The sequence below is a fragment of the Myotis brandtii genome, unplaced genomic scaffold (genome assembly GCF_000412655.1).
Source record: "Myotis brandtii unplaced genomic scaffold, ASM41265v1 scaffold233, whole genome shotgun sequence".
Lineage (NCBI taxonomy): Eukaryota > Metazoa > Chordata > Mammalia > Chiroptera > Vespertilionidae > Myotis > Myotis brandtii.
The window spans coordinates 683,840-694,593 of NW_005358773.1; the positions used below are offsets into that span (position 1 = coordinate 683,840).

At 60.6% G+C, this 10,754-nt stretch overlaps 2 protein-coding genes across 2 annotated transcripts; one reads left to right on the plus strand and one right to left on the minus strand.

The window, feature by feature from the left end:
- Window positions 1-30: 30 nt before the first annotated feature.
- TBL3 (transducin (beta)-like 3) lies at window positions 31-6,053 on the plus strand. The gene is made up of 22 exons (XM_014539989.1): window positions 31-72; window positions 1,140-1,382; window positions 1,470-1,565; window positions 1,652-1,699; window positions 1,812-1,953; window positions 2,040-2,124; window positions 2,208-2,378; window positions 2,460-2,535; window positions 2,617-2,710; window positions 2,796-2,977; window positions 3,066-3,207; window positions 3,287-3,345; window positions 3,431-3,534; window positions 4,011-4,158; window positions 4,237-4,467; window positions 4,559-4,629; window positions 4,715-4,871; window positions 4,950-5,008; window positions 5,281-5,384; window positions 5,473-5,544; window positions 5,630-5,788; window positions 5,876-6,053. The coding sequence occupies exons 1-22, from the start codon at window positions 31-33 to the stop codon at window positions 5,983-5,985; spliced, it is 2,595 nt and encodes an 864-aa protein (XP_014395475.1). The 3' UTR covers window positions 5,986-6,053.
- On the minus strand, window positions 6,001-10,748 carry NOXO1 (NADPH oxidase organizer 1). The gene is made up of 8 exons (XM_005866570.2): window positions 8,383-10,748; window positions 8,197-8,277; window positions 7,965-8,040; window positions 7,675-7,855; window positions 7,349-7,530; window positions 7,142-7,255; window positions 6,726-6,843; window positions 6,001-6,637 (listed from the first exon to the last, which is right to left on the minus strand). The coding sequence occupies exons 1-8, from the start codon at window positions 8,446-8,448 to the stop codon at window positions 6,370-6,372; spliced, it is 1,086 nt and encodes a 361-aa protein (XP_005866632.1). The 5' UTR covers window positions 8,449-10,748; the 3' UTR covers window positions 6,001-6,369.
- Window positions 10,749-10,754: the final 6 nt, after the last annotated feature.

Consider the following 10,754-nt stretch of genomic DNA (forward strand, 5'->3'; position numbering starts at 1 on the left):
GGGTCGGATGTGCATTCGGGTGGGGAGGCGATGGGGACTGTGTACGGACCGGTCCGCGGGGGCGTGGAGGCGGTAGCAATAGTATAAGGTGGGAGAGCCGCAATGGCTGCTCGCGGGGAGGGGGCCTGGGCCCGGGCAGGTTATTAAATTAGGAGCCCGTTTGGGAGGGGACGAGAGGTCCTAGAGAAGGAGGAGGGGGCGGACTGAACACAAAGGGAGGCTGGTCCTGGGTGGGAGCGGACCTCTGACACCCTCGGGTAGCGGAGAACCGCCACCTTTGGGTCAGGCGGCTGGGGCTTTCACCTGCTGTCCCTCTCCTCCAGGGAGCAGGAGGGCAGGTCAGGAGATGGGCCGTCAGCAGTGGCCTAGGAAGCCCCGAGTCCTGTGCTTTTTCCCAAGCCTCTGCTGAACATCTCAATGCTCAGTGTCCGGAAAGGGACAGGCTCAGCCCTGCCCTTTGGAGCGCAGTTTGATGGGATAAGGGTATCAGGCAAATCATTGTCATCAGTGGCTGTGACAGGCACTAGCAGAAGAAGCCCGAGTGGATGGTCTACGGGTTGGGGGTTGGAGGCTTTATTACGGCTTGGCTTACCCCAGTGGATTAGCCAGGCGCCATTGAAAACTGGCAAGAGAGGTCCAGGCCACCCACAGGGAACAGCCTGGTCAAAACAGGAAAGGTTAGCAGTGGCCCCTTTGGGCAGGATCTTGGAAACATGTGAGGAGAGGAGTGGATTTTAAGGCAGTTATGTTCTAATTGGCCCTTTCGGCACAGGGTTTGAGAGAGTGGGTGGGGGGCTGGTGAAGAGGCTGGAGCATCTCTCCGGAGGGGGCGGTGCAGTGACCTGGACCAGCATGGAGGCAGCCGAGCAGGATGGAATAGGACTGCTTGGGGACTGAGATGCAGGCCAGGCTGGGGAAGGAGGAAGGGTTGGGGCTGGACCTCAGGGATGGTGTTGAGTGTGTTGCCATGGGCTGGTACTCAGGCCTGGCCTCCCATGGCCAGCAGGGGGCCCCCAAGGCCTGGCCTGATCTGCACTGGGGAGTCTCTGGGAAGACTGGACTGTTTGGACAGCATATGCTGTTGTGGGACCCTCTGCGGATCAGCAACCCAGCTCGGGGTCTCAAATAATCTGTAACAGGGGGATACCAACACCCACCTCACAACAGTGAAAAGAACTCATCACCACCAGTACCCCATCCCTACTGCTGTCCAGGGGCTGTCACAAGGACCTATTGGGTTGACCTCTGGGAGTGCACCCAGCACAGGGCTTGGCACTGGGGACCAAGGGGTGGGTGATTCACTCACTCTCTTTCTCTGTCCACCCTCCAGCTATGCTGTCGAGCGCAAGATCGAGCCTTTCTACAAGGGCGGGAAGGTGCAGGTACCAGCTGGGGGGCGGGGGGGCAGAGTGGTGGGGAAGGCAGGGATTGCAGGGTGTTATCTTGGCTGAGACCCCCTCTGTCCCCAGCTGGACCAAACTGGGCAGTACCTCTTCTGTGTCTGTGGTACCAAAGTGAACATCCTGGAAGTGGCCTCAGGGGCCATCCTGCAGAGCCTGGAGCAGGTGAGGGCAGGGAGAGCCAGGGTTAGGGACTGGCGTGGAAAAGAAGCCTATTCTCATAGCATTCTGTGCGCCCACTCTTGCCCTAGGAGGACCAGGAGGACATTACTGCCTTTGATCTCAGCCCTGATGATGAGGTATGTGGGGCAGGGACAGGAGGTGGGTTCTAGTACTTGAGTCCATGAGGATGGGTGGCCTTGCCTCTACCCTCCACCTCCCACCCCCCAGGTAAACTACATCCTCCCCTAGGTGCTAGTGACAGCCAGTCGGGCACTGCTGCTGGCTCATTGGGCCTGGCGAGAGGGCAGTGTCATCCGCCTGTGGAAAGCGATACACACAGCCCCTGTGGCCACCATGGCCTTCGATCCCACCTCCACACTGCTGGCCACAGGTAGGGCCCCAGCAGGTGGATGGGCCGGCTGGCGGGCACGGGGCTTGGGGCACACCAGCCCCCTCACCTCAAACACATTTCCACAGGCGGCTGTGATGGGGCTGTGCGTATCTGGGACATTGTGCGGCACTATGGGACACACCACTTCCGTGGCTCGCCAGGTGTCGTGCAGTGAGTAGGGACAGCAGAGCCTGGGTGAGTGGGGCGTCACACTGGGATGGCACCACTCACCTGCCGCACCTACCTACCTGCAGTTTGGTGGCCTTCCACCCGGACCCCGCATGCCTGCTGCTCTTCTCCTCAGCCACAGACGCCGCCATCCGCGTATGGTCGCTACAGGACCAGTCGTGCCTGGCTGTACTGACTGCCCACTACAGCGCTGTCACCTCGCTCACCTTTAGTGCTGATGGCCACACCATGGTCAGGTCAGTAACCAGCTACCCAGGTCTTAGCAGGCGGGGAGGGCCATGGCTGAGATCTGGGAACTGAGGTGGCTGTTTCCCCAGCTCGGGCCGGGACAAGATCTGCATTGTCTGGGACCTGCGGAGCCACCAGGCCCTGAGGACCATCCCTGTGTTTGAGGTGGGGCACCCGGGGGGTCAGGGCCAGTGAGTGGGTTAGGGCTGGGAGTGGGGTTGCCACCTCTGACCTGCTCCTCCGCAGAGTGTGGAGGCCGCCGTGCTGTTGCCAGAGGAGCTGGCACCCCAGCTGGGTGTGAAGTCCACGGGCCTGCACTTCCTGACAGCTGGCAACCAAGGTGTGTGGGGCCAGGCCAGGGCGGGCAGCAGGGACTGGGGGTGGCCGCGGACCTGTGAGTCCCAGCAGCCTCTATCCCCGCATAGGTGTGCTGCGCGTGTGGGAGGCGGCCTCGGGGCAATGTGTCCACACACAGCAGCCGTTGTCAGGCCCTGGGCGGGAGCTGACCCACTGCGCCCTGGTCCGAGCTGCTGGCCTGCTCCTTAGTGTCACTGCTGACCACAACCTCCTGCTCTATGAAGCACATTCTCTGAAGCTGCAGAAACAAGTGAGCACTGCCCCCTGGTCAACCCTCGGTCTGGGGATGTAGACCCTCTTCTCACCTGAGCCCTGGCTTGTGTCCCTCCACCCTGCAGTTTGCCGGCTACAGCGAGGAGGTGTTGGATGTCCGGTTCCTTGGGCCTGAGGACTCCCACATTGTCGTGGCCTCCAATAGCCCCTGCCTGAAAGTATTTGAGCTACAGACATCCGCCTGCCAGATTCTCCATGGCCACACAGGTGAGGGTGCCAGGCCGACGCTCCTGGGACCCTTTCCCTTCATTGATCTCTGACCGTTCTCCTTCCATTTTTCTTTCAGATATTGTCCTTGCCCTGGATGTGTTTCGGAAGGGGTGGCTCTTTGCCAGCTGTGCCAAGGTGAGGTACCCTAAGAGGTGTGGAGATACAGGTCTCCAGTGGGAAAGTCTGGCCCAGCCTCTGTCCTCACCCCTCCCGTCCCCAGGACCAGAGCATTCGCATCTGGAGGATGAACAAGGCTGGCGAAGTGACCTGTGTGGCTCAAGGCTCTGGGCACACACACAGCGTGGGCACCATCTGCTGCTCTAGGTAGTGGGCCAGGGCTGGGGTGCAGAGTGTCACAGACGTGGAGACCTAGGCCCTGCTGATGGAGTCCCAGCTCAGGGAGACGGAGAGGAGAAAGTGGTGCCTTTGACCTTGCTCTTTGAAGCTTCAACCTAGGGATCTAGAGTAATGAACAAAGCACCTCAGGTGCCATTGTTGGATGAGAGGTTCCTAGGAAGTGGCCTTGGAGCTGGGTGGATGAAAGGGGTAGGATGTTGGGGCAGAGAGAATAACACTGAACAAGTCCAGGTTGAGAAGGCGCTCCCTGCATTTAGGGCTGGGGTCCCATTATTGGGACAAAGTCACCTGCGGTGGCAGTACCAAGGGTAGGCAGTGTGGGCTTGAAGTGCAGGCAAGTGGTCCCAGAGATGTGTTTGGGTAACGCAAGCCATCTGCCTTTTGCAGGCAGGCCTGGCAAAGGCTCATCAGGCGTCTTTCCCTGCCCCCAAATTGGGCTTTAGGCTGAAGGAGACCTTCTTGGTGACGGGCAGCCAGGACTGCACTGTGAAGCTGTGGCCCATCCCCAAAGTCCTGCTGTCCAAGAGCATAGCCCCAGACAGTGGCCCTGTTCTCCTACAGGCCCAGGCGACACAACGCTGCCACGACAAGGTGAGCATACGGGTGGCAGTGTGGCAGGGCCCTCACTGGGATAGGGGTATCTGAGCTGCTACCTGTTGCCATCACTAGGACATCAACAGTGTAGCTGTTGCTCCCAATGACAAGCTGCTGGCCACAGGCTCACAGGACCGCACAGCCAAGCTCTGGGCCCTGCCACAGTGCCAACTGCTGGGTGTCTTCTCAGGCCACCGGCGTGGCCTCTGGTGTGTCCAGTTCTCACCTATGGACCAGGTGCTGGCCACTGCCTCAGCTGATGGCACTGTCAAGCTCTGGGCATTGCAGGACTTCAGCTGCCTTAAGGTAAGCTGCCCCCACCCCAGGCCCGGCCCCCGACCCCAGTCCTGGTCCCTACCTGATCCTGTCTCATACCCTCCCTGTCCCAACCCTGCAGACTTTCGAGGGGCATGATGCTTCTGTGTTGAAGGTGGCCTTTGTGAGCCGTGGTACACAGCTGCTGTCCAGGTGACTGGGCTGGGGACAGGGCAGGGGTTGTGGTGAGCTGGGAGACAGGTCCCAGTGCTGAGCCCCCTCCCAATCCCAAACCCAGCGGCTCTGATGGGCTCGTGAAGCTCTGGACCATCAAGAACAATGAGTGTGTGAGGACGCTGGACGCCCACCAGGACAAGGTCTGGGGGCTTCACTGCAGCCAGCTGGACGACCGTGCTCTTACTGGCGCCAGTGACTCCTGTGTCATCCTCTGGAAGGTGTGTGGGCATTGGTGCAGTGGGCGAAGAGTGGGCAGGGCAGCCTGAGGTTCCACTCTGACCCCAGTCTGACCCCAGGATGTTACCGAGATGGAGCAGGCAGAGGAGCTGGCCAAGCGGGAGGAGCAGGTGGTCAAGTAAGTCTGAGGGTCCCACCCAGCCTCCTTGTGAGTGCCACCCATATGGCTGCGCCTCCCAGGCGTCAGCATCACCCTCCCCTCGGGGTAGGGTATGTTAGCATCACCCCTGCTTTGTGACATGGGGAAACTGAGGCTTGGAGCACTGACACAGGTCACCACCAGTGAGTGCTCAGGCCTGGTCTGCTGACTCCTAGGCCAGCCCCCTGATGGCTCTGCCTTCAGCCCCAGCCCTAGCCCTGTGGCCCTGTCCTCCCTCCTTCCCCCGCCAGGCAGCAAGAATTGGACAACCTGCTCCAGGAGAAGCGGTACCTGCGGGCGCTGGGCCTGGCCATCTCCCTGGACCGGCCCCATACGGTGCTGACGGTTATCCAGGGTCAGTGCTGCCTCGGGGGTAGAGGGGGAAGGAGGGTCCTCAGGTCTGTCCTGCTCCTTCCCTGGGGCTTATCTTCCTCCTCCCGCAGCCATCCGGAGGGACCCTGAGGCCTTCGAGAAACTGGAAGCCACTGTGCTCCGACTTCGGCGAGACCAGAAAGGTTCGGGGCAAGAGGGTAGGGGCTGGACAGTGACTGATAGGAGTGGGGTGGCCAGCAGGCAGGTCTGACCGTCCTGTCACCGCAGAGGCCTTGCTGCGCTTCTGTGTCACGTGGAACACCAACTCGCGGCATTGCCACGAAGCCCAGGCTGTGCTGAGCGTGCTCCTGCGGCACGAGGCCCCCGAAGAGCTGCTGACCTACGAAGGTGTGCGGGCCTCGCTTGAGGCCCTGCTGCCCTACACAGGTACATGGACACAGCCCTGGGTGGGGTAGGGAGTAGCCTGGCCGGGCTCCATGGACACCCCCCCCTGACATCCTCTGTCATCCCCAGAGCGGCACTTCCAGCGGCTCAGTCGGACCCTCCAGGCAGCCACCTTCCTAGACTTCTTGTGGCACAACATGAAGCTGCCCACCCTCCCTGCCGCCCCCTCTGCCCTCTGAAACACCAGAAGGTTTTTTGTTTGTTTTTTATTTTTGTTTTTTGTTGAAACACCAGAGTTTTTATCCCAGTTCCCTGTGTCGGTTTGGTTTTGTCTCACCCCAGGTCCCAGCTACAACCTTGGCCAAACACCACCCCGGTGCCTTGGCCTGTGCAATCCAACAGGCCCTGCCCCTCAGCGTGGACACTGAGTGTGGGTTAATCAGATCTTCACTCAGAGGAAATGGGAGAGTGTAGCTTCCTGGCCCTGCCAGCCAGAGAGTCCCACCCTCCCCCTGCCCTGGTGGCGGTGTGGCTGCCATCAGTCTTCCCCGGGGTCTGGAGCCTCTGGCCGGGCCCCTCCAGCTGTGGGGTACACAGCACTCTCCATGCGGTTCCACACACCCTCAAGGATGTCCCTGACTCCGTGGGTCCCTCCCCAGTGCCCTACGGGTGATGGTGCAGCAGCGGCTCTGAATGGCACTCAGCAGGGGGCGGGCTGGCACAGTAGGAGGAAGTGTCATGACCTGGGGGGACTCAGGGGAGCTTTGGGCCTCCCCCGCCCTGTTCTCTCCACCCTCTGCCCCAGAAGGGAACCCTGGTCCATTCAGAAGCGTGCCGAGCCCATCTGCCTGCAGTAACACAGAGGGGAGAAGGCCTGTGCGGCCACCGAACCTGCAAGGAGGGCAGAGTTTGGTCAGCACTTGGCCCTGCCCTCCCAACCCCGTTAGACTCTGTCCCCCCTCCCCCACCAAAGCCCCACCTGCACAGCCACCAGCCGCGGTCCGACATTTCCAGCACACGCACTCTTGCCCCCGCAGGCACTGACAGCTCGTCGGCCCGGCTGCCTTCGTAGGCTTGGGAAGCACAGAACTGGGAGCCTGGGAGTGGGCACTCGGTGGTTACCACAGGGCTTCCATCTCCTTCCCCTCATCGATCTCTCACTGAATCCCCCTTCCAGGCTCTCCCTCTCTGTGTCTCTGCTAATGCCAGGGACCATTCCAAAACCCCCTGGGGCTCAAGCCCACTATGGGGCCCGAGTACCTGCTAGGGGACTGCTGCCACCACCTAGTCTTTCCACAGCATCTCACCCTTGGGTCAGGTGCTTTCTGTCCCCCAGCCTTGCTGCTCACTGCCCAGCAGTGGTGGGGGGCATGGGGAGGGGATGAGTCTCATTACCACTACTCCTTAAGGGCTGTCTCCCGTCTTGTCCTTGGCCCAGGGCCACCTCCTCCAAGTAGGGAGCAGGAAACCATGCTGTCTGCTGGTCTTCATTAGCCACCAGCCACCAACCTGTACACAGAAGGTGGGCAGGAGTTCAGGTCCCCCGCATGCTGGGATCCTGGCTGCAGCAGGTCAAGCCCCCAGACTGTTGCCCAGCCCCACCTGAGGGGTGTCGCAGCAGCACATCTAGGGCCTCCTGGGCCTGCGCATGGAAGGGTTGGCCCCGTGTATCCTGGGTACTGAAGGGCTGCAGACAGTGCAGGCGCAGAGCCTCCAGGCTGCCTATGGCAAGACTGCCCACAGGGCGGGGTGGGGGCTCTTCCAGGACGGGCAGGATCACCAGGCTGGAAAGGGTGGTCGCAAGAGAGAGGGGTGTGGGGATGGGCTGCCACGCTTCACCCAGCCTTGTACTGCCTGGGCCCTTTCTCCACCACTCGGCCCCCACCGCCCAAATGCTTCCCTCAGGGAGTTAGGGGCGGGTCAGGCACCTGCCAAGTGGTAGTGAAGGCTCCAGGTCCTGGAGCTGTGGCTCGAAGAAGGCGGTGAGCAATGGCCCCCTGGATACTTGCTCTGCCTCCAGCAGCGCCCGAGAATAGGCCTCCAGCAACTGCAGGCGCGCCAGGCCACGGCCTTTGCGCCCCCCACGCGCCAACAGTGATGTAGAAGCATCTATGGGCACCACAGGGGACAGACCATGGGACCCCACCCCAGGGCTCCCATCACCAGGTTGCTGCTCCTGCCCCTCCCCTTACCCCTCCCAGAATCCCTGGTGCCTGACCTGGAAGTTTGGGGAGAACTCGGTCGGATCTCCGCAGCAGGCCTGCCTCCACCGGGAAGGTCTCCTTGAGGATCTTCTAAGGGAGAGAACCGGCATATCGGTCTTTGAGAGCCCACTGGGTTACCTTGGGAGGGTGGGGGGATCTCGCTGGGATCATAGGGGCTAGAAGCCAACATGGGTGAGGGCAGGCATAGTGGGGCTGTCGCTCGGAGGAAGTCCCAGGTTCACTCACATGGAGTCTCTTAAACTCGTCCCAGCTCCTCCGCACCAAGGTGTTGCTGTCATCCGACCAGCACACAGAGAAGGCGAACATCTGTTGGGAGGAAAGGCTGGGGGCACCTGGGAGGGTCTGGACCCTGAACTTCCTCCCTCCTTCCCTCCCTAGTTCCTCCTAAGGTCCACAGGGACCAGCACTTACTTGGAGCTTCTCTATCTGCACCAGAGCTGCTGCACGGACTGACACTGGGTGCCGAGGGCCCACCATAGCTGTGGTCTCACGGGCCCAGGTCCTAGGCTTCTGGAGTCAGCAGCGTGTGGTAGAATAGCCCGCGGGCTCCCTAGCCGCACAGGGACTGGAGGTGCTTCTGGGCACCCGGAAAGACTGGTTGGAATTCCCCTGATGCCTCAGACCTGCCAGGGGCATTCCCTCACTGCCCTCCCCCTGTCCTTAGCTTCCTCATTGGGCCTCCACTTGAAATCTGGATGGAGGAGCAGGAGCACAGGACTTGGCGAGTAGGAGGGGGAGCACAGAGGCGGTGGAGGGGCTGGGACTGCTGCCCTGGGAGGTGGAGAAGGCAGAGACCATCAAAGTGCCGCTAGGCCTGGCCCACCCTCCCTGCTCTCCCAGTCCCGCATAATGGTGGGGTTGGCGAGAGCCTCCTGCAAGGGGTGCCCCCTGCATCGCCTTTGAACTTGCCTGGACAGCTAACACAGTTGTCATCAGGAACGGCTTAATCCTCACCTGGGAGGGAAGATTTCTTAATGTCCCCAAGTCACAAAGGAGGAAGTTTGTATTAAGTGAATACTGTCAGTTTTTCTGTATGTGTTGGGGAGGGTCGGATCTCACAGGCTCACCCCAGAGGTTTCCCTCCCTGTGGTGGTCCATCCATCTCTACAGTCACTGGCACTTGGGGGGGGGGGGGGGTGACTAGGATTGTTTTGAGAGTTGCCTCTAAATTTATAATTTATTACAAGTTACTGCAAACACAGCCTCTGAGATCAGGAGTGACCATTCCCCCACTGGGATGGTGAGAAGATCCTGTAGTCTCCCGAGGATGTGCCCAGGTACCCCACAATTCTGGGCTGCTTTCTTTCTTTCAGGGGAGATTTCTGAATCTAACCTTGAGCTGCATCTAACCTTGGTGCACAGTGTTCCTCCTGCTGTTGAGGCCACCAGCTCTGTGTTGGGACCCCACCCCAAACCCCTCAGGGAGGAGTCGGTGTCTAGGGCATCCCTCCAGGAAACCACGTGGCCTGGACAAAGGGCTTTTGTGTGTCCCTCCAGCGGCTCTCTCTGAAGCTTTCAAACCTTCACTGGTCTTGGCCTGGACAGTGAACACCTGCTGCATGGGCCTGATTTTCAGAGTGCCTTTAGCCCAACTGTCTCACTCTCCCCGATCTCAGTGGGGGCTGTGCTGAGGGCGTCTGGCCTGGCAGCGTCAGGTAGGAACAGACCCTGCTCCCTGGAAGACAAAGGACAGAGGCGAGGGAAGGGCCAGTTTACTAACAGCCAGGGACCTAGAAGGCTGCTGAGGCCCCCTCAACTAACCCACTGAGAGCCCCCTGCTTCCACACTTCCCACAACCCTGGATCCTTCCCACTCTTCCCCTCTCCATAGCCCCTACCCTCATCTCTCACCTGGGCAACTACAAGCCCGCCACCCCACCCCCCACCTAATGCCCATGTTCCTTACTTGCTCCCATGAAATTGACTCTCCAGAGAAATCTTTGCAAAACAGAAATGGGATCAGGTAGAGGTAGCCCTACCCAAAACTGTCCAGTACCTTCCCACAGCTCTCAGAATAGATTCCCAGTTCCCAAGGCAGCTGACAAGGTCCTTGGCGGGCCCTTGCCCACCTCTGGATTTCTCCCCAGGTCCTGTCCCCCCGCCTTTCAGCCTATGCAAGGGGCTGAGACCTCCCACCTCCAGCCTTGTCCTTGACTGCCCCGTATCTTTCAGGCCTCTGCATAAGGGTCACCTTCTCAAGGAGGCCACCTGCATTTACCACGCCCTGTTATGGCCCCCTCCGCACCATAGTTTGTAAGTGAACATTTATTAGTGTAACTCTCCGCGCCCCGCCCCCGTCTTGACCACTGGGACTAGGAGGTCAGGGTTGGGTCTTGCTACCCGCCCTGCCCAGCGCCTGGAATAGTGCTTGGAAGAGACACTACACAAATATTTGCGGAATGACTGTACGTAGGGAAGAAGAGTTCTCTGCGGCCCCTGCTTCCTGGTTTTAATTCCTTCCCGCAACTGGAGGATCGGGGGCCGCCGGGTTCGAGCAGAAGCTCACAGGCGCGCCGCCTCCGTTGCAGGCACAGCCCCCCGGACCTCCCCCAGGTGCACTCCGCCCCTTGCGCCCAGGCCCCGCCCTACGTTGCCATAGCGCCGCGTAGCCCGCTGGGGGGCGTATCCCCAGTTGAAGGCTCAGTGCGTGGCCACAGGCACGCGGGACCGTCAGAGGGAGCGATGGTGGCGTTGAGGGTCGCAAGACGGACTTGGACTCGGCAGTCCGAGTCCAGGGCGCGGCCGCGGCGCACCTTCCACAACACGCTGCTCTTCTGCTGGGGG

What these genes read in the sequence shown, in the direction of transcription:
- TBL3 (XM_014539989.1), top strand. Translation starts at nt 31, where the DNA reads ATGGGGACTGTGTACGGACCGGTCCGCGGGGGCGTGGAGGCG. An exon ending in ACAAGGGCGGGAAGGTGCAG is followed by an intron (nt 1,383 to 1,469) that starts GTACCAGCTGGG and finishes CTCTGTCCCCAG; the next exon opens with CTGGACCAAACTGGGCAGTA. An exon ending in ATCTCAGCCCTGATGATGAG is followed by an intron (nt 1,700 to 1,811) that starts GTATGTGGGGCA and finishes ATCCTCCCCTAG; the next exon opens with GTGCTAGTGACAGCCAGTCG.
- NOXO1 (XM_005866570.2), bottom strand. Translation starts at nt 8,448, where the DNA reads ATGGTGGGCCCTCGGCACCCAGTGTCAGTCCGTGCAGCAGCTCTGGTG. An exon ending in TGCAGATAGAGAAGCTCCAA is followed by an intron (nt 8,278 to 8,382) that starts GTAAGTGCTGGT and finishes TCCTCCCAACAG; the next exon opens with ATGTTCGCCTTCTCTGTGTG. An exon ending in AGTTCTCCCCAAACTTCCAG is followed by an intron (nt 7,856 to 7,964) that starts GTCAGGCACCAG and finishes TGGTGCCCATAG; the next exon opens with ATGCTTCTACATCACTGTTG.